Source organism: Lepidochelys olivacea (assembly GCF_965140295.1).
Source record: "Lepidochelys olivacea isolate rLepOli2 genome assembly, chromosome: 2".
NCBI lineage: Eukaryota > Metazoa > Chordata > Testudines > Cheloniidae > Lepidochelys > Lepidochelys olivacea.
The window spans coordinates 81,973,140-81,996,451 of record NC_140412.1 but is presented as its reverse complement, the minus strand read 5'-3'; the positions used below and the strand labels follow the sequence as shown (position 1 = coordinate 81,996,451).

The 23,312-nt window shown below is 39.8% G+C and overlaps 1 protein-coding gene across 1 annotated transcript in view; it reads left to right on the top strand.

Annotated features, from left to right (window-relative positions):
* Positions 1–23,312, top strand: part of TTC39C (tetratricopeptide repeat domain 39C) — a 62,082-nt gene that overhangs the window by 19,258 nt on the left and 19,512 nt on the right. The window contains exons 4-7 of the mRNA XM_084619615.1: positions 4,764–4,878; positions 5,880–6,234; positions 7,553–7,721; positions 21,973–22,066. Of these exons, the coding sequence (XP_084475741.1) occupies positions 4,764–4,878; positions 5,880–6,234; positions 7,553–7,721; positions 21,973–22,066 (733 nt within the window). The remainder of the gene's footprint in view (positions 1–4,763; positions 4,879–5,879; positions 6,235–7,552; positions 7,722–21,972; positions 22,067–23,312) is intronic.

The window sequence follows — 23,312 nt, the reverse complement described above, 5'->3', positions numbered from 1 at the left end:
TACTACACCCATCCTGAACAGAGCCTGTTTATACCTTCTGAAGACCGATCTTAACTCCTGTACCTTAAGAAAAATAGTTTTCAGTATAGATACCTAATTCCTTAAATAACATCTGTACATGCATCTTGTAATGATTAGGATGTCCAGTGTGTTACTGGCTATTGGTAGAGACTTCATATGCCACCCTTTGGTGCATTATTATGTAGATATTAGACCCTTATGCACCACCTCTTATGCCCTCTGCCAGTTGACACTAAAGGGTCCCTGGGTCACAAATATCCAAAAGTCTTGTTTGTGATTGGGGCTCCATTATGCTGTACAAATATGTAGGAAGATGCATTCCTTCCAAGGCCTTGTCAAGGGTCTGCAAGGAGAAGGGATAGAGACATGAGCTTTTCTACCCTTCCACCTCCCCATTCACCCACGCAGCCCAGCCCGGCAAAGCATCCTGGGGGCTAGAAGCGCTCGTTTTGAAGGTGTGCTCAAGAGCAACGCCCCAGTCAGCTCCCCGTATCCACCTTGTTCTTTCCTTGACTGTCTTCGTACCTACTGTTTGGCCTGGTCACAGGCCACCTCAGACCGCTGGGTGCTGGACATAGTATCTCGGGGCTATACCCTGCAATTTTCAGCTGTCCCTCTCTCCCACCCCTATTCTTCCCCATCCCTCTTCAGGGACCCTTCTCACGAGCAACACCTCATTCAAGAGTTCAAGAATCTCTTGCACCTGTGGTCAATGCAGGAGGTCCCTCAGGACATGAAAGGAAAGGGATTCTATGCCTGTTACTTCCTAATCCCAAAAGCAAAAGGGGGCTTCAGACCCATTCTGGACCTGCGTCGCCTCAACAAGTCTCTGAGAGAGTTGAAGTTTCGCATGGTCTCCTTGGCCTCCATCATCCTTTCCCTGGATCCAGGAGACTGGTACGCTGCCCTTGACTTGAAGGACACTTATTTCCATATTCAAAGGTCTTAAGTGTTTCCTTCGTTTCATAGTGGGTGGACACCATTTTCAATTCACGGTGCTGCCCTTTGGCCTCTCTGGCCCTGAGAGTGTTCCCAGAACATATGGCACCAGTGGCTGCTTACCTGAGATGCTGAGGGGTCCAGGTCTTCCCATATCTTGACGACTAGCTCATCAAGGGCAGGTCTTGGGAACAAGTGCAGAGGAGCCTCGATCTGGTGCGTTCCACCTGCTGTGACCTGAGCTTGTCAATAAACAAGGGAAAAATCCACCTTAATGCCAGCCCAGTGAATAGAGTTCATTGGGGCAGTTTTGAACTCCACACAAGCCAGAACCTTTCTTGTGAAAGCATGTTTTCAGGCCATGTTGGACCTGATCTCCCATGTGAAGAATCACATGCTCATCACAAGTCACACCTGCCTGCGGTTGTTGGGCCGCATGCATATATGTGGTCAGTCATGCCCGGCTTCATCTTCGGCCTCCGCAAGCGTGGCTGGTGTCAACCTACATCCCCAACAGGCACAACCTAGACCCGGGTAGTCAGGATGCCAGATCACATCTGATTGTCCCTGGATTGGTGGTTGGATTCTGGGTCAGTGTTGGAGGGAGTTTCCTTCGTGGCCCTGTCCCTGTCATTGACCCTGGTCTCCGATGCTTTGGACCTGGGTTGGGGAGTCCATCTGGGCGAGCCAAGCACCCAGGGCCACTGGTTGCAGGAAAGTCTGGCCCTCATATTAACATCAGGGAGCTCAGAGCAGTTCGCCTGGCCTGCCAGGCTTTCTTGCCCCACCTGAAGGGCAAAGTGGTGCAGTCCTGATGGACAATACTGCTGTGATGTATTACATCATCAGGTAGTGCGGAGCCAGGTTGTTGGCCCTTTGTCAGGAAGCTCTCAGCCTTTGGGACTTTTGTGTGCAGCATGCCATTTATCTGGTAGCTGCACACCTGCCCAGAACCAAAAATGTTTTAGCAGATCACCTCAGCAGGACCTTCTCTTCTCGCCATGAGTGGTCACTCCATCCGGAGGCAGTCAGCATAATCTTTCAGAGGTGGGGGACTCTCCAGGTGGACCTGTTCCCATCCAGGCAGAACAGGAAATGCCATGTATTCTGTTCCATCCAGGGGATGGACAGGGGCTCTTTCCATCCCCCAGAAAAAACAGAGCATGTGGTTGGGGACTCTGATGTATGCCTTCCCACCAGTGCTGTTCCTTCACAGGGTCCTTGTGACCATCAATCAGGACAGGGCAAAGCTTATCCTAATAGTCCCTGCATGGCCTTGCAAGCACTGATTCGGCACGCTGCTGGACCTTTTGGTAGCCGCCCCACTGCAGCTGCCTCTCTGGCCGGATTTGCTGTCCCAAAACCATGGCAGCCTTCTGCCCCAAACATGGAGGTGCTGTACTTGACACATAGTTTCTGCATTGCCAAACGCGGGCAAACGGGAATGCTCGGCCCGTGTTCGGCAGGTCTTGCTGACTAGGTGGAAACCCTCCACCAGAGTGACGTACCTGGCCAAGTGGAAAAGGTTTACATGCTGAGCCTCAGAACGGCGTATCCGGGCTGCGCAGGCCTCGCTGCACCTCAAACTCCAAGGTTTGTCCCTGTCATTGATCAAGGTCCACCTGGCCACTACATCCGCTTTCCATCCTTCATTCCAAGGCAGTTTGATCTTCGCTCACGACATGACGGGCCGGTTTTTGAAAGGTCGGGAGTGTCTCTACCCACACGTCCAGGATCCCGTCCCTCCCTGTGACCTGAATCTTGTGCTGTCGAGGCTCATGGGGCCTCCCTTCAAGCCTCTGGCTTCCTGCTCTCTCCTGCTTCTCTCCTGGAAGGTTTCATTCCTGGTTGCGATGTCAGCCCACAGGATGTCCGAAATCAGGGCACTTACTTCAGAACCGCCCTATAAGATCTTCTACAAGGATATGGTCCAGCTGCAACTGCACGCATCATTTCTGCCCAAGATTGTCTCCCAGTTTCATACTGGGCAGGACATATACTTACCCGTCTTCTCTCCAAAGTCTTGTACGTCAGATGAGGAGAACAGGCTACACACCCTGGATGTCAGGAGGGCCATCCCATAAGTCAATGAAGTTGTTCGTTGTGGTGGCGGACAGAATGAAAGGTCGCCCAGTTTCTGCTCAGAGGATTTCATCCTGGATCATGGCCTGCATCTGTTACTGCTATGAGCTGGAGAAGGAGCATCTGCTAGAGATGATGACAGCACACTCAAGTAGGGCACAAGCGTCGTCAGCAGCCTTCCTGGCACAGGTACCAATCCAAGAGATCTGTACGGCCGCTATCTGGTGATCTGTACACATGTTCGCATCTCATTATGCACTTATCCAGCAAGCTTGAGATGACGCTGGCTTTGGCAGAACAGTGCTGCAAGCTGCAAGACCGTGAACTCTGAGCCTACCTCCATTGACACTGTTTGTGAGTCAGCGAGAATGGAATTGACGTGAGCAAGCACTTGAAGAAAAAACAGTTACTTGTCTTTCGTAACTGTTGTTCTTCGAGATGTGTTGCTCTGTCCATTCCATTACCTGCCTTTCTGTCAGAGTTGCCGGCAAGAAGGAACTGAGAGGGCATATGGCCGATAGCACCTGATATACCGACACATGAGCGCAGCACTCAAGTGTGCACCACAGCTGACCCTACGGATACTGCTAAGGCAAAAATCTCCAATGACCACACACATGGGCGTGCACACCTAGAATGGAATGGACATGAGCAACACCTCTTGAAGAACGACAGTTACAAAAGGAAGGTAACTTTTTTTCAGAGTTGTATAAAATAACTCTTCACATGTCGAGTTGAAAAGTTGAGGTTTATTGTTGCAGAAAAAGGGTGGTTAGCCATGCTCATACAAAGTAAAAGATCTGTGTTCTTTAGAGGGTATACTATCTTGCTATCTGGTAATTGGAAAGATTTTCAAGGATGAAGGACTGCCAGGCCCAAGTCTCCTCGTTTAGCACCTAGCCATCGCATTTCTAGTGACTCTGAGAGTAACTGCACTTTTATGTATGCATAAATCAGTAAGTAAAGTATTATGCATGCTTAATACCTCTCTATATTGTAAGGTATGTGGAGAGTAACAAAAACTTCCTCTGGTATCTTTTAGAACAAAACATTTGTGTTTAACTGAGAAGTCTCTCAAGGACAAGGATCTTGGTCTTGTTTTTGTTTAATATAAATTTCTTTCCAAAAGCCCATCGACAGCTATGGCACTATAATAAATTAAAGAACACTAACTAGGGAACTTCTGAATGAAATGAAATTTGGTACTCTCTTTAGATGTGCTTTTCAACACTAAGGAAATCTGACATTGATAATAGAGTACGTAACGTTTAAGTGTAATTTTGAATAAATAATATGCTTGAAGTTAATTTAGAAATTCTAAAACTCGTATTTATATACTGTGCATTAATTTGTACAATTTTTCAGACTATTTAAGGTAATATAATTGAGCATTGTTGCTGGGGGGAAATTTTTTTTCTGGAAATGGCTATACTAAGTCAGGGAAATATTGCTATGTGTGTTGATTATAGACTAATGGAGTTCTAAAAAATATTTTTCCATATAATTTGATACACCCACTGTGGATTATTAGAGTTCTCATACGAATATGTTTAACTTGTTGGAAAATCAAGGTTGCCTGTGCACCAACTGTCAAAAGTGAAAGTCAAAATTGAAAGATTTATACAATATAAATTATGTGATTTAATAAATATTGCACAGATTATAGGAGTTTAGTTTGAAATTAAAATCATTTAAACCCTGCTTTTGTATATTTCAAACAGGCCGATGGCCGAAAATCTGCACCATCCATGATGGATCGACTACAGAGACAGATAATTGTAGCAGACTGTCAAGTTTACCTGGCTGTACTTTCTTTTGTAAAACAGGAATTGTCAGGTGTGGTGTGACTATAATAATAATATTCTGTCTCTTTTTTTCATAGCATGTAGAGTAGTAACATCTGATCTCTGAAGTGCAAAAATGATTACCCACATTGATAAAGATGGTTGCTTTGTGTGCAGGAGAGACATTCCATTTGAAATGAGGGATTAGATATTTCAAAACTGAATGTGTCCGCAAAATGTGAAGCCATTGTGCCCTAAAAACCTGTATTTGTTCACACAGATTTGGTATGTGAGCATGCACCAATATTATATGCAATTATTCATTTGCATATGGAAATAGAAGGTTTTGCAGGTGAAAGGGTATATTTGTAGGTTCTTTGCCAGTTTTTGCTAGGTTTAAAAGTTGGGTCTCAGTAGTGCAAAAATGAGACATTTAAAATTTTTATTTAGGATTAAAGATACTTATATATTTTTATATAAATATGTATACATATCTAGTAGGGCCTTTAAATAATGTATATTTGATTTGTATAAATTAGGGCTTGCTACTTTCCATTTGCCAGGCACTGTGTTCATCCTACTCCACACCATGTGTTGTAAAGTAGCAGAAGCCAGCATTGTTTACTCTTTGTTTATTTCTCTGTTCATCTGCATCATCCTTGTTGTCTGCCTACAACAGGGAGTAGTAAATTTGTGCTATAAATTGTTTTTAAGATCTTTGGCTAAAAAGCACTGTATAAACTCGCATTATTATTTTTATTTTATTATTATTAAAGATCTTCTCTAGATTTTACAAATCAAATCAGGTTTTGGATCAAAAATATGTGATAGTATTCTTTTTAAATTTGATGTTTAATTAGATAATCTCCAGGTAACAGAATCTCAGTTGCTACAAAATCCTACAGAACTTTTTTGTAGTCATGAAGAGAAATCAGCTTAAATAAAGAGAAATTGCTATATAGTATTTGTCATTCTATGAATGACCATTTATGACTTTTTTAGTTTCTGTATCTGGAATTAAACCCTTGAGATATATTTTCTTTCTGTTGTTAGCATATATAAAAGGTGGGTGGATCCTTCGAAAAGCCTGGAAAATTTACAATAAATGCTACATGGACATTAATACACTTCAGGAAGTATATCAAAAGAAGATAACTCAGGAATCCTTGACTTCTGATGCTGCAAATGATAATCATATTGCTGCAGAAGGTGTAACAGAGGATTCGCTAAACAGACTGAAAGGTGCTGTTAGCTTTGGATATGGACTTTTTCATCTTTGCATATCCATGGTGCCCCCAAACCTGCTCAAAATCATCAACCTGCTGGGTTTTCCTGGAGACCGCCTACAGGGGCTTTCATCACTGATGTATGCAAGTGAAAGTAAGGACATGAAGGCCCCTTTAGCTACGTGAGTAGCTATATTGAAATTCTTTGGTAGATAACTTAGTAGTGAAAGTTAGTGGAACTACAAAGAAACAAAAAATAAAATAAAAGCTTGTTGCTTTAAAGGAAACATCAGCAGGTAAAAAGCTTTCAAATTGTTGCTTAACATGCCATTGTTTGTTAGGTTTCATTATAATATATGATTAATTTTTTTTAATACCTGCCTTCAGATTGTGTTGGTGATGTTATTCTCCAAAGCCTTGTATTATGTCATAGAATAGTTCCTATGAATAGGGAGTAATTATTGCGCTTAGAACAGTAATTTAAAGGATATCCTAAAAACCAAAGTAAGCTGAAATATTTAATTAGTTTGCTATTTAGCACCTTGTACAGGGGAAAATGTTCATGTCATAAAAACTATAAACTTCTACCTACTCATTATATATACTTACTTTAATGTGATTACTTTTTTCTATTTTTATCTAATTCCCATTTGCAGAAGTTTGGGAACACTGGAGATTTTTACACACAAAAAGGGTACTCAATATATTGGCCTTTTTAGGAGTATCCCTCATATAACAAGATTTCCTGACTCTTTATGCACATTCTGGTATTTTTTGTGGCTTATTTTTCACCCAGTCTTAATTTACAGCCCTTTATGAAGGTCTTTTTGCTATTCAGTGCCACAAAGTTCATACCTTCGCTACTGGGTTTGCCTAGGAACTACAGTGCACCACTGCTATAAGTGTGGAATGCAGTGCTAAATCCTTTCTGCTTGGAGAGAAAGATCAGAGTTCTGATCTGATGATAAGCTTTAATATGCCCTGAAGATTCATTCATTAGTCACTTTCATATAATCTATATTGTGGGGAAAATTGAGAATACCATCCTTTCTTTGTGTTTCCCGCACCAATTGGCCCAGGAAACAGGCATGCCCTGATTTCCCCCCACAATAAGTCTGATCTCGGTAATTTATTTGTCAACGCTTTGGAACAGCAGGCTCAGTATCCCTTCCTCTCTCTCCCCCAACCCCCCCATCTTTAATTGTTGTTTGTTTTATGGTATTTTTACGAACGTAATTATTTTAAAAAGTTATCCTGTACTTAGTTCTAGAGATTTTAAAAACCCTGCTCATCTAATGCTTTGGAAATTGTGAACTTAATTCTACTTTCATGTATTCTGGTGTAATTTTGAAATCAATTTAAGGAAATGAAGGACACTGGCTTAAAGTCAGGGCAAGCAAGAGAAGAATCATGCTCTGCATCTTTTGTCAGTGCCTCTATAATAGAACTCATCTGCTGTAAACAAACAGTAATCATCGTTCTTTTTGTGTATTCTTTCAGATTAGCTTTGCTGTGGTACCACACAGTAGTTCGTCCCTTTTTTGCTTTGGATGGCAGCGATAACAAGGCAGGACTGAAAGAGGCTAAGGAGATTCTTCTGAAAAAAGAAGCTGCTTATCCAAATTCTTCTCTGTTTATGTTCTTTAAGGGAAGAATACAACGATTAGAGGTATTTTTTACTTTCATTCTCCAGATTATTTTTTCTTTGTTGTATCATAAATGTTGAATATATTACGTTAAAACAATACAGACTTCAATAAATCAGACATGAAGGGGAAAATTTTTTTTTTAAAAAATTGCTCTTTTGCACCTTAAAGTCCACAGTCTGAATCAGCCCTATTGTAATTTAGCTCTGGCCAACTGACTTAAATATCAAGATCTGATTCTTGTTCTTTTGCTAGTTGGTTTGCAACACCTTAATAAAAGGAAATGTATTTATTGCTATAAATCATATTTTCTTGCAGTATTAAAAGGTATTTAAGCTTTGAATTTGTCGTATTGAAATCTGAATGTATTGAAAACATGAGTAGAAAACATTGTTTTCCTTTCTGATGTGCTTTGCCTGATTCTGACCTATCCAGTACAGGTAACCCCTTTCAGTAACTTCCTGAAGTTTAGGTAACTTCCTTTGCTGCTTAGACATCAAACCAGAGTATTCTTAATTCCCATAGTGAGGTATGAGCTGAATAGGGTTATTCCCTGAAAACAAGATTCACTAATGCTATCTGTGTTGAAAAGGTATTCTTCAGCTACTGCAGTAGTCCCACAGTTTGGCTCTGAATCCTGTCCTTTCTGTCTGCCCATACTAGTTTGAGGCAGACAAGAGAGCTTTAAACACCCTCTCTCATCTGCTGCTGCTTCATCTATCGGTATCCGAATATTCTCAGGGCTGCTATAATAAAAAAACGGTAGCAGCTAGCTTCTTGCATTGTGTCATCTAGGGATCCTAAATGTTGCTTTTGGGCAAACTACAGCCATTGGGCTGAAATGCTCCATCTCAACGCAACTGATAGGGTTAGTTCTGACCTTAATGCACTCATATCTGCTGTGGTTTGTGGTTGATTCTCATAATAGAGCCTGCTGTTTCTGGGGAGGAAGCATGCATAACAAGAGTTAGACTTTCAGTCTTCCCTTATAAGACAGATCAGATTTATTTGCATCTTGTTTGGTTTTACCTAGAAATACTCTAAGTTTCCAATCTGAGCTGATTTTGTGCTGTCCCAGGCAAACCACCTTTTTAGGCATCATTTTAATGTTGTTTGTGGGTGGAAAAATATTTTAATTGCCTTTTGTTGAATCCTACAGGCATTCCATGTAGTTGAATGTGTTTCAAAGGGTTTTTGAAGATATTCAGGTGGAATAGGTATAGCTATGCAAAATACACACTACAGTAGTTCAAAAAAATGTAGAGTTGGTAATGGTTCATCCCAGAATCTGACCTTGTAATTGGAACTGTTAACATGTCTGTTGATGTAGGAAAAGGAATATAAGCTATAGCTGTATTGTCTCTGTAGGACTAATCAGAATAAAATCAGTAAAAAAAAATCTGTCAATAAAATGAACCTTTATGACCCTGAATATAGACAGGGCGCAGATCTTTTAAGAGGGTTTTTACATAGTCACTTTAAAAGTATTCCTTCATCTCAGTCAGTGAGGAGAAAGCACTTCCACGTCAAGGAAAATTTCATACTAGTGTGAACTTGAAAGAAGAAGGCAGAGATTTACTTTATGTATTCTCTTTGCCATTCTTGCACTTACTTGTTTTTATAAGAAGTTTTTCCTTCACAAGCCAGCTTTTTCAGCTATGTCCTGAATGGTATTGTATCCTTGTGACACTGTGTTGCTATGGAAATAGAATACTTTGTTACAAACTCAAATATCAAATGAATAACTGATGTATTTGTTATACATTTAATTAATGATATCACAAATTCAATATTGTGACTCAGGTATGTAATCCAGTAAGAAGAAGACTGAGTTGGGAAGGAGCAAGCCCTTGTTTAAATGTAAATGTTTTTAAGAAACAGCAAGTATGAAAAGAAATGTGATGCAACGGAAGTGTATTGGACTTACCTTTGAAGTTGTCAGTGCCTGAAAGAGTATTTCTTAAGTAGAGGCCTGTGGAAAGCATGTAGTGTTTAACTCCTGATGAAACTTCAACAGCTGAACTGAATTTCATTTTATATATAGACAAATCCAACCCTACAAATCTGCCAAGGAATCTTCTGATTTTTAAGGTCATGTTGGGAGACATCTAAACATAAGCCTTGCTTTTTGTCCTAAAGGAAACATGTTGCAGTTAGAATTTCATTTATTTTACCAGCAGTGAATATTCAAAATAGCTGGCTGATTACAAAGTAGTTTACATGTTTCAAGGATTCAAAATAGCTTGTGTATATCTAAAGCCAATAGTTCTAATAGTGGTTGATAGACAAATAGAATTTTTAGGCTTTACATATTAGTCCTGTGAGTGGCAGCATGCAGCACGGGTTTTTTTATATTCTTTGGGCCTGTACATGCTCAATGTGTATGTTGTGTAATTTCAATTGATGACATGGACAAATGCATACTGTACTGCATGTGGGTGTTAATCGTGAAGGTATAAAAAGCAAGCAGTCCAGTCTGGCCATGTAAACCTTGAACTGAAACCAGCCATCCAAATAAGAGACAGATGGATATGCCAGACTGGACACTCAGAAAGACGATCACTGTGGAGAGGTAAATTTGAGAGTTTCATGCACTGATATGCAATGATAGTTGAAGCCATGCAAATGGAGGATGTCCCCCCAGGGATAAGATTCATAGATTCCAAGGCCAGAAAGGATCGTTATGATCATGTAGTTTGCTCTCCTGTATAACACAGGCCATAACATGTCCCCAAAATATTTCTTAGAGCAAATATTTTGGAAAAACATCCAATATTGATTTAAAAATTGTCAGTGATGGAGAATCCACCACAACGTTTGGTAAACTGTTTCAATGGTTAATTACTCTTACCATTAAAAATGTATGCCTTATTTCCAGTCTGAATTTTTCTAGTTTCATCATCCAGCCATTGGATTGTGTTATATCTTTCTCTGCTAGATTCAAGATCCATTATTAAATATTTGATGCCCAGATAGATACTTACAGAGTGTAGTCAAGTCGCTCCTTAACCTTCTCTTCATTAAGCTAGATAGACTCGGAGTTCAATTGCTGTAAGGCATCGGTTCTCAAACTTTTTGTATTAGCACCCCCTTTCACACAGCAAGCCTCTGAGTGGGGAACCCTTATAAATTAAAAACACATTTTTTATATTTAACGCTATTTTTAAATGCTAAGTTTATAACCCTATTTAAAATGAATTTACCTTTTTTCACTGATTTTAAATTAAGACTATAAAACACTTTTATTGAATTGTTAAAAGCAGAATTCTTTTTTTATATAGTTACTGTTTAATTCTGGGGGTGGTGAAGAAACATAGTCAATGTCACTTTTCACAGCAGATTTAGTGCCCCATTGCCCCCCTTACTTCTGCGCTGCTGCTGGCGGTGGTGCTGTCTTCCAAGCTGGGCGGCTCTGAAATCTGTGCCACTAGCAGCAGCACAGAAGTAAGGGGGGCAATGGGGCACTAAATCTGCTGTGAAAAGTGATACTGATACAGTTTCTTTATGTGTCCTTCCCCCACATAGAGCCCCTGGCACACCACAAGTCTAGCCCACCTCATCCCCCTCACCAGGAAGAGGCTGGTGCTGCCCCTGTCTCATGACTCCCACATAATAACCTTGCAACCCCTCAAGGGGTCACATATCCCAGTTTGAGAACCCCTGCTGTAAGGCATGTTTTCTAATCCTTTAATCATTCTTGTAGAGGATTCAGAGAAGAGCCACAATTTTTCAGCATTCTTCTTGAATTGTGAGCACCAGAACTAGACACTGTTCCAGCCCAGTCGCATCAGTACCAAATACATAGGTAAAATAACCTCTCTATTACTATCCAAGATTCTCATGTTTATGCATCCCAGAATCGCATTAGCTCTTTTGGCCACAGCATCACATTGTGTGATCATGTTCAGCTGATCATCCACCATGACCCCCAAATCTTTTTCAGAGTCACTGCTTCCGAGGATAGAGTATCCCGTCCTATACGTATGGCCTACGTTCTTTGTTCCTAGATGTATACATTTGCATTTAGCTGCATTAAAACACATAGTTTGCTTGCACCCAGTTTACCAAGAGATCCAGATTGCTCTGAATCCGTGACCTGTACTCTTCTTTATTTACCTTCCCCCAACTTTTGTGTCATCTGCAAACTTTATCAGTGGTTTTATATTTTCTTTCACATCATTGATGATAATGTTAAATAGCGTCGGGCCAAGAACCAATCCCTATGGGACCCCACTGGAAACATATCCGCTTGATGACTATTCCCTGTTTTACATTTTGAGACCTGCCAGTTCTTAATCCATTTAATGTTTGCCATGTTAGTTGTATATTGTTTTAATTTATTAATCAAAAAGTGTGTCACTAAGTCAAATGTGTTACAAAAGACTTAAGTATATTAATTAATATTATTACCTTTATCAACCAAACTTGCAATCTCATCAAGATGTAGAAAAAAAGAAGAGGGGTCTAAGGACAAAACTTGTGTAAGGTGGATAAATAGGGGGAGATGGGAGGAGGAAGGACTGTCAAGTCTGAGAGGAGGAAAATCAAGAAAGGACAGGGTATCAAGGGAGAATTTACCACTGTGTTATGAAGTTTTGAAACTTTATACTCTGAAAAGCATATATAGAGTAGCATGGGAGGTTGGTCTCTGACAGTAGTTTTCTGTGAAACAGCCTTGTAGTAGGATTTATACATGTGGATATAATGAGCTGATCCTCCCACTTTCTCAAAATCGCTCGTTTGAGGGATAAAGTCTTGAATGTCTTCTAGATATGTTGAAATTAATGAATTTTGGCTGCAAGTGAAAGGGAAGGATGACACAGGAAAGTTGGAATGGAAGTAAGACAGGAGGTTCAAGTCTACATTCGTAGAATGATCAGATATCTCACCTTTTCAGGAATGTTGTATGTTCCGTGCATGTCTGATGGTGATACTGTCTGATACGTTTGCCAAATCTGCAAGCACACCTTTGTAAATTGTCTGTCTGTTTCCATCTTTGTAGTATTGTCCGCTAAAACTAATTGAGAAAGAGTATTGTACACAACTTTAAGCCACTAGTGCAAAATGAGAACATTTCAGGTACACTAGTGCAGTGGTCCCCAAACTGTGGGGTGCATCCTCCTAGGGGGAGGCGTGGAGGAATATTTTGGGGGGGGTACATGGGGGACAGGGAGGGAGTGCCACCAGCTCTGCCCCAACCCGGCCTCAGTCTCGCTCTGGCCCTGCCTCAGCTCCTCTCCACCCCCTGCTCCAGCCCCAGCTCAGCTCTGCCCTCATTCCCTCTCTGCCCCCAGCCCACCTCTAGTCCCAGCTTCTCCCCCATCCCCAGCTCTGCCTTCAGCCCAAGCTCTGCACTGAACCAACCGTGCAGTAATGGAGGGGGCGTGTGTGGACACATTTTATTACTGGTAATGGGAGGTGTGACCAGAAAAGTTTGGGCACCACTGTATTTAGTGTATCTGAAGAATATTTAAATAATGTAATTATTTCTAATATCAAGCTACCTGAAAATCAGCATTTTTGGCTGTGCCTTGGAGCCTTTCTCATTACTGGAGACCAGTAGCTAAGTAGATAGAAATATATTCCCAGACAAAACTTGTTTAAGGTAACTCTGCTGATAAATATCCATTTATTTGTAACAATATTATTTAATTGTTACACTAGTGTCCAGGGCCAGTAACTGAAAATAGATAGGGATAATGGTATCAGGTAAATGGACAAAGTTAAGGATGGTATTCAATCCTTAACTAAGGTTCATCAGCCTTTCTGCTGTTGGTGTTTCTCTCCTATTTCTTTTACTCACTCACCAGCACTTTGTTTCCCTAGATAGAGGGGGATGAATGTCCACACACTGAAATATCTAAAAGCAACAGATTAATACCATCAAGTAAGATAAACCAGAAAGAATGAACATCTGACAAAGTCCTAATTTGTGTAAGCCCTTTAGTCCCTCCACACCAGACAGTGGGCAGAGCTCGGCTGATTACATTTTTATAGCACCATCGATTTCAATAAAGCTATGACAACATAAACCAGCTGAAAATCTGTTCCCAGGTTTCTAGTGACTCTGTTAGTAAACAAACAAACCCTTAACTGTATGTTTCGGTCAGACTGTAAGTGAGAGTATTCACAACTCTTGTATTTCATTTAGCTTTTAGCCATCAAGACAACATCCTCTACCTGTCAGGAGAATAAGCTTCTTGCACTAAAACATTCATATTTGCAACTAATTTTAAAAGGCCATCCATCCCTAGGACACTGTGGAATTAAAAAAAAAAATTACTTGAAAGTTGATATTGTGTTAGTATAGCTCTGACTGAAAAAATATAGAGATCACAGGCGAAATTTAACAGTAAGCATTAGAGTTTCTTAACTAACCCTTTATTTTAAGTATGATTGGTTTATGTCCCAGATGAAAACTTTCCCCAGAATACTGTACTACCAAGTTTGGTTAGATGTTGATAGATGTTTGACTGCGTGTGTGTGTTCCCCCTGTGATAGCTGGCACGGCAGATCTCGAGCAAACCGCCCGATGACCACAAGATCCATTAAGGGGGCAAAGGCACCCGGCCAGGTTTATTGTTGACGAAGTACAGTACTCTGCACACTCTACCAGACCACTAATACATGTATGCCCATAACAGTGGACCAGCTCAGTGAACAGTGGGACTTTCCATAGCTGGCAGGCTTCCATAACTGCTAGTTTGGCCCCTTTAAAGCTGACAAAACTAGTTGACAATGAAGGGAGATTGGCTCACTGTGAAGGGAGAATACTAGCATTGGGCCAAGCTAGCTGGCATTGGAGAGGTTCAGTACAATGCTGTGGAGTAAATTTACCATATTTGGTAAATCTTGGCTTCAGTATAAATAAAAATTTCATGCAGGTAGTTGAGATTTTAGAAGTACTAAGTCAAAAAAATTAAACTTATGGTTCTCTCAATAGTTTTAATTGGCACTACATATATGTAAAGGGGCTATTGATTGTTATACTGTTTGTGTAATCTTTCATGCTAATGTACACGTACCAAGGGGCTGAGTGACTGACTGCTGTTGTGAGAGTCATAACTTGAGATGTTCACATTCTACAGTCAGCACATCTAAACTTTAATGTTGCATTAGCTTGTTTTTAGTCATTTACAGTTCCATTGGTTTATTTTTAAATCAATAAATAAAGATTCAGAAATGCATTTATTTTAAGGAACAACCTTAAGCAGAAATCAATACCCCAGAGTCTTAAAGAAGGGCATTGAAGCATCATTGCAAGATCTGGAGATATTGGGAACTTTAGTTGTGTCAAGGAATGTCTTAAAGACAAGTCCACTGGGCCTCATGCACAGAGGAAGTTTATCAAGATCTTAAAGGCCCTTAGGGTCCTACAAACATTTGAGGATGTATCGTACAGCATCAGACTTTGAAAGAAATAGAGCTGCATTTATTTCTATGTTCAGTGCTCCACAGGCAGGCACATTTTAGTATAAATTTAGAGAAACCACGTAATCAGCTTAAATCATTGCACAGCATGTGGTGTTCTGCAAATATAACCTTTCTATTTGCAAATCAAATTATCTTCAGATATGTAAAAGAGGACTGAGTCCTTTGTTTTTGTTTTAACACAGCTGTCCAAAAATGTTCAGAACAAAATTTTACAAATTTCTCAAATTTCACTTTTGGAATGCAGATGAAGCTTCTTATGCTTCTTCTAAAGCTTTTTCAGAAGATTGTAAGATCTTGAAAATATAGATTTATTTTGGAAGTTTCTGCCTAACCACAACTGAAACTGGTATGATTCTATAATGTTAGAAGTGTGTTGCCAGTTGTTTTAAAATATATTATTGAAGTGTGTAAGTAGATGAAAGGTATATTACATAAGTAACTTTACTATACACAGATGCACAGGGTCCTTGATGACATCTTGGGAACCTTAAGAGCAAATGAAACATACTATAACTCACTCATGCAGTCTCACTGGACAATTAATTATACTGTCATAAAAAAAATTTTCTTCACTTTCTCCAGGGCATATTCTCTCATCACACCAACAAACATTCTGTACAAGAAAATTATATAATTTAGGCTGTGCATGTTTACACTATTACGTTATAATTGTGGTTTACTCCCATAGGGAGTTACTTTATGTCTCTGCAGCAAACATACTTTACAATGAAATAGTTCCTTAGCAACTAAAATGGTATTCCCAGAGGTGACAAAGGAGCAAATTAAACAAAACCACTCCACCCCATGCCAAATCCATGAAAAGCAATTAACAACCATCTTTTCATTTGGTGTCATGAGATACATAAAATTAGTAAGGATTTCCTGGAAGCTTTATATTATACTTGTTTGTTGGCTGCTTTTACTCATTCATGGATCCCTTTCACTCCTCTGCTTACTGTCAACACTGACTAGTGGAAATACATATCAGGCTTTTTAGAAGATCTTATCATGTATGTGTGAATAAAAATACATTGTATGGGTGCATGGAGTATGTATGTGAGTCTGTCAGAGATAGTGGTGCTGGGTCATGCTGATTTTGAAGTGATGAGAGGTGTGCCCCTCAGTGAAATGGTGAGATTATAAAAAATCTTTGTCAAAATATGAATCAGCCCAACTAAGGAACTTCATTCAGGACTGATTTTGCATAAGATCTTGTCTGTGTACAAACTTACACTAGTTTAGTTAAACCGTTGCAAACCTCTGTGTGGTCACTCTTAAACTGGTTTAGAAATGACTTTTATCAATTTGATGTAGGCCAATTCAAAACTAATGAGTTGAATTGATAAGTCCTTTCTAAACTGATTTGAGAGTGTCCACAAAAGAGAGACAATTTTGCTCTGTTAGAGAAAGGTATGAGAGACATATTCAATAAAAAATTTTTAGGAAATTGAAGAAGTGGGTTGTGGAGAACTTCACTTTAAAATACAAACAGGGTGAAATCTTGGCCCCATTGAAGTCTATGGGTCTAGGAATTTCACCCAGATTATACAAAACTCTTATTACGCGTATGTAGGAAATGACTGTTGCAGGGTAGCTTTTCTTTTAAAGCTGTCTTCTAGTAATTCTAAACTGAAATATTCTTCTTGAGAAATAAGTCAGCTTTTAGTAATTTTTAGGAGAGGTGTGGAGAGAGCATGTAGTTTAGATTACCTCACTGGGTCAATTTTTACTTTCACTAAATAATAGGAACCTTTTATTTAAATGTGTGTATAGAACTTTAATCTTCCTTTTACTTAAATATTTTATGATTTTTCCCAATGCACATTTCATAGAATCATAGAATATCAAGGTTGGAAGGGACCTCAGGAGGTCATCTAGTCCAACGCCTGCTCAAAGCAGGACCAATCCCCAATTTTTGCTCCAGATCCCTAAATGACCCCCTCAAGGATTGAACTCACAACCCTGGGTTTAGCAGGCCAATGCTCAAACCACTGAGCTATCCCTCCGCCCCAGGAAAAGTAGATAAATCATTCAGCATGTTGAAACATAACAAAAGGTTTATTTCTTTAAAATGAACTTATTTTAAAAGTAATATTTATTAAATGTATTTATTTTAGAAGAAATTTAATGTTATAGTTTGATCCAAAGAGTTTCATTTTTTAATGAAATTTTTAAAACATTAATATTTATTATAGTGTAGGTAAACAATCAATCAGTTATGCTTTCTTGATATGTATAAAATGAAAACAAAGAAGGAAGAGTAAGAGAAAAATGAATACTATATTGAGATGGAAAAGAAAGTAAAAGAGACAGAATGAAAAAGGGGAGAAGGATGCCAATGGAGGGTCTAGTAGCCAGTGAGATCAATTAATCAATTTAATTAAAATTAAATCAGACTCTAAAGGAAGTTTTACAGTTGTCCACATGGACTACCCTAAAATAGTTTGCTGATAAGCCAGAAATTATATCTGACTTTTGCATTACCTTAGTAACAGGAGAGTTGGAGGATGTAAGCCATCAATTTCTTCAAAATTAAAACTTACATTTATAAAACATTTTTTTCTAGCCCTTAATATTATGAAGATACATTTCCCAAATATGAACAGATACATGATTGTCTTCCTGAGTCTGCAGAGACACAGATCCAGTGCAGTTGCTGCCCATAATTTTCTCTAAGAGCACAGTGAAATTAACAAGGCCTTTGATCAGCTTAACTATTTGTCCATCAGAAGGCTGTGGACAGCAGTGAACCTGACAAGAATCTTGTTAATTTCATTCTGCTGTAATTTAAGAAAATTATGAGCCATAGCATAAAAAGGTACTCTGATTGCATTTAAATAGACATTGAAGCCAATTGTGTCAGTGTAAATGTGTTAACCATTCAATAGCTGAGAGAAGGACATTGTGCAAGTCCCAGCGGGGACCATGCAGCCTTTGTCAATGGATGCAGTCTGCAAATATATGATCTACATCTTCTCACTGGCCACAGCAGCAAAGGGGAGAGTCAGAAAGGTCCCATTTACAGTCATTTGCAGCTTGGGTGACCAGATGCCCTGATATTAGGGGCTTTGTCTTATATATGCAACTATTCTCCTCCCTCCCCCCCAAAAAAAAGTGTCCCAATTTTTTACATTTGCAATCTGGCCACCCTGTTTGTAGCACATCTGATCACTCTGCATCTGAAGTGATTGAACTTTTCATGCAGATGGCATGGAAAGTCAAAAACAGGTGGCTGGACTGTTGAATCTGTCACAAGATAGGCATTGGCTATGTTTGAAGCTTGTTCTTGCCACTGAGTATGCCATCTGGAGGTGACATTTAAAACCCCTTAAAGGAATTATCCAAATGGGGTACCTTGATCTAATAATTTGGTGGCTTGGTGGATTAGAAGCATCTCTAAACAGTATAAATGGGCATGTCTTGCACCGTAAGGGACAGATTCTGCAAGGTGATTTGTTGCCTGATGTCAGAAGGGACAGTATTGCACAGGACCAACATCCAAGTCAGGCTGGTTGGTCTCATAGAACCAGTTGTTATATGCATAGTTTAATTCAACTGAGTGTCCACTAGTCCTGTGTCAGAGAAGTCGGGGCGCAATACTCTGCTACAGAATAGAACAAGGTAAGCCTAGAGCTGCTTAGTGTTTAAGCATTGGCTCCCCAGGTTGAACCAGCTAGTTCACTGATCAGGTTGTTGTCTTTATTTTCCACAAGGTCTTGGTAATGTGTTCCTTGAATGTCAAGTTGGGGTCCAGTGTAACATCTAAATACACAGACTTTGGATCATGGTCCAGCCTGTGGTCATTTAGGAAGATGTTGTGCTGTTTTCAGAGTAGCAGCCGTGTTAGTCTGTATTCGCAAAAAGAAAAGGAGTACTAGTAGCACCTTAGAGACTAACCAATTTATTTGAGCATAAGCTTTCGTGAGCTACAGCATCTGATGAAGTGAGCTGTAGCTCACGAAAGTTTATGCTCAAATAAATTGGTTAGTCTCTAAGGTGCCACTAGTACTCCTTTTCTTGTTGTGCTGTTTGTTGGCCTTGAAGTGGTTTAAATGGAAATATCTGGAAGCTGCTTTTTAGCATTTGGTTTAAGTTTCCATTGTTTATAACTGTGGGCCATCTCTCTCTGCATCTGCATTCAGCACTTCTAAGTGACAGAAATCCTGGTTCTGTACTGCCAGAGAGATGTTGTCCGCATAGATAAAACACCTGGCAGTGGTGTAGGGAATGTCATTTGTGAAGAGGTTCAAATGTGTTGGTGATAGAACTAAACCCTGAGGTAGACCATTTTTTTAAGACCTCCAGGAACTGGGGTATATTATTTTTTTGTCCAAGTGAAACTTGGAACTGGTGGTCTTTCAGGAACAGTTCCACAGCTATGACAATGCACCACAATGGGACCAATGACTGTTTGTATAACAGGCCTGTATGTTGGATCATGTCATGACCAGCAAGATCTAGAAATACTGCATGTCTTCTGCTTGGTTTGGAAACCCTTCTCAGTGTAGAGTATTGAGTGCCAGCACTTGATCTCATCATAGTACCTGTGGTCTGAAATCTGCCTGATCTGCACATAGGATACCATCAGTGTGGGAAGCAGTTCTTTGTAGGACCTTTCAAGTAATTAGTGTACACAACTTAACAAAGTACTGGAATTATTCATGAGGAAGATAAGGAAAAATGTGCATCTCCTTTCTAGCTACTAAAAGAGGGCAGGATGAGGGACTGCACATTGATCAGACCTCTACTAGTTTTAGGTTGTTACTAAGTGTCAAGGTTCCTCCCCCACTCTGAACTCTAGGGTACAGATGTGGGGATCTGCATGAAAACCTCCTAAGCTTACTTTTACCAGCTTAGGTTAAAACTTCCCCAAGGTACAAATTAATTTTATCCTTTGTCCTTGGAATATCCACTGCCACCACCAAACTCTAACTGGGTTTACTGGGAAATGTAGTTTGGACACGTCTTCCCCCCAAAAATCCTCCCAACCCTTGTACCCCACTTCCTGGGAAAGGTTTGGTAAAAATCCTCACCAATTTGCATAAGTGACCACAGACCCAAACCCTTGGATCTGAGAACAATGAAAAAGCATTCAGTTTTCTTACAAGAAGACTTTTAATAGAAATAGAAGTAAAGGAATCACCTCTGTAAAATCAGGATGGTAGATACCTTACAGGGTAATTAGATTCCAAACATAGAGAATCCCTCTAGGCAAAACCTTAAGTTACAAAAAAGACACACAGACAGAAATAGTCATTGTATTCAGCACAGTTCTTTTCTCAGCCATTTAAAGAAATCATAATGTAACACATACCTAGCTAGATTACTTACTAAAAGTTCTAAGACTCCATTCCTGTTCTATCCCCAGCAAAAGCAGCGTACCGACAGACACAGACCCTTTGTTTCTCTCCCTCCTCCCAGATTTTGAAAGTATCTTGTCTCCTCATTGGTCATTTTGGTCAGGTGCCAGCGAGGTTACCTTTAGCTTCTTAACCCTTTACAGGTGAGAGGATTTTTCCTCTGGCCAGGAGGGATTTTAAAGGGGTTTACCCTTCCCTTTATATTTATGACACTAAGGCTAGAGCCCCCCAGGCTATTTCTTCAGAAATCTGCCTGATAAGAGAGAGAAACACCCTCACTCTTCTCAGCAGATTGCAGCAGGCTGAGTTTTCATCAAGCCCTTTGAACTCTTCTGCTACCCCCAGTCTTTCATATCAGCCTATGGACAGTGGGTTTAGTCCACTGGCTAGATTTTTCATGTCCTTTCTCGTAGCTTTGTCATGTAAATATGATGTGAGGGATGATTTATGCAGAAAATTTCATCCAGAGCACACTCCAGTCTTTCAATTTGTTCTCAAAGCTCAGACACTTTCAAGACAATGAAAAATCTGTGAATTTAGAAATCATTATGGATATTATTAAGGAAATAATGACACTGAGTGTTACGCTTTACATAGAAATTCTTATATCCAGCACGGCAGTAGGAATACATCTCAAACTGTTGTTGTGTCTAAAGTAACGAGACTTGTGACTATATAATATATCTGGTGGAATAGAAAAGTAAATAAAAACTACTTGCCCCTAAACACGCATGCCTACAGAAAACAGGTTTGTATCTCAGACCTATTACAAAAAATATATAAAGCCAAAATCAGTAAAATTTACGTTTCCAGGCGGAAATTATGAAAGACACTTTTGTGTGTGGCACCTTTTATGTTGCTTAAATACTATAATAGGTTTGCTACTCTGTCCCTTCTTCCTTTGCCAAGTATGCTGTCATTAATCTTTGATTGCTAACTCTAGGCCTCTCTGGCTCCACATAGGTGGAAAGGTTTCCTCACAGAGATCCCATGTTGGCTCAGGACAAAATTGGCTATGAAAATAACTTCAGGTTGCTTGATGTTAGCTGATTTAGCTCAGGCTAATGGTATTATTCAGTTGACAGAAAGCACCCTCAAGTTATCATCTGTTATTTCAACAGACTATTATTTCAACCAAGCTATTAATATTTGACTAGTTCAAATACTTCAATAATTTTGCCTTCCTCTTTACCTCCTCCCCATTCTGCTCATCTTAATGTCAGGAATTTCTGTAATTTGTTTTGGATTCAAGTCTCACCTCGACAGAATATTATGCCCCTTTCTTTTCCAGCAAGCTATTGACTATCGTGTGAAATATGGGGTCTTCTATTCGCTAGATAATCATTTGTTCTTTAATTGCTACTGATAATAAAGAGATTTGTATCATTTTTTGAATTGCAATTATAATGGTACTTGTTCAAATTTGCATTTATTTAACAGTAGTTGCGTTATGACAGTCTCTTTTTTCTCCCCCTCTTAGTGTCAAATCAACAGTGCCTTGACCTCCTTTCATACTGCTTTGGAACTTGCAATAGATCAGAGAGAGATCCAACATGTCTGCCTATATGAAATTGGTAAATAATACAGCTTCAATGACATATACATTTTCTGCTCTCAAATTGATTAAATGACGACATTGTATATTCTGCTCTTCCTAGTTAAGGTTTTTTGATTATTTGATGCCTCAAAAGTTATTAAAGTTTGAGTGTCTTAATTGCATAGATTATTAACAATGCTTCTTCCTATTTGGGGGGGAGGGATAGCTCAGTGGTTTGAGCATTGGCCTGCTAAACCCAGGGTTGTGAGTTCAGTCCTTGAGGGGGCCATTTAGGGATCGGGGCAATAATTGGGGATTGGTCCTGCTTTGATCAGGGGGTTGGACTAGATGACCTCCTGAGGTCCCTTCCAACCCTGACATTCTATGATTCCTTAGTTGTCAGTTGGATTGTAACATTTGATGACTGCATGAACATACATACAACCTGTACTCCATGATTTTCTATGTGTAGAAACCTCTATAGAATCAAGAACACAGTGCACAAATTAGAACTGGCTACTTTTTACTCTGCCTTTTTTTCTTAAGGCTTTCGTGTCCACTCCATAAGACTGAAAGCCTTCTACTGTCCATTGCCATGGAATCAATGATTCTGTGCCAAGGATTAACAATCCTGCTGGAGCTTCTGAGCTGCCAGGGTTTGAACATATACTCCAATGTGTACGAAAGATAAGCGCTATGGCAAAAGACCATAAATGGTTGCAAAAAGAGCAAACATCATTCTGGGATATATTAGCAGGAGTGTTGTAAGCAAGACACAAGAAGTAATTCTTCTGCTCTGCTCCGCACTGATTAGGCATCAGCTGGGGTATTATGTCCAATTCTAGGTACCAGAGAAGACCAACAAAAATAATTAAAGGTCTAGAAAACATGACCTATGAAGGAAGTTTGGAGGGGGAAAAAATACAAGGGTTGGTTTAGTCTGAAAAAGAGAAGACTGAGGTGGGACATAAGTTTTCCAGTACATAAAAGGTTGTTACATGGAAGAGGGAGAAAAATTGTTTTCCTTAACCTCTGAGGGTAGGACAAAAAGCAATGGGCTTAAATTGCAGCCAAGGCATTTTAGGTTGGACATTAGAAGAAAAAACTTCCTGTCAGGGTGGTCAAGCACTGGAATGAATTGCCTAGGGAGGTTATGGAATCTGCATCATTGAAGATTTTTAAGAGCAGGTTAGACAAACACCTGTCAGGAGAGGTCTAGATCAGAGGTTCTCAAAGCCGGTCCGCCGCTTGTTCAAGGAAAGTCCCTGGTGGGCTGGACCGGT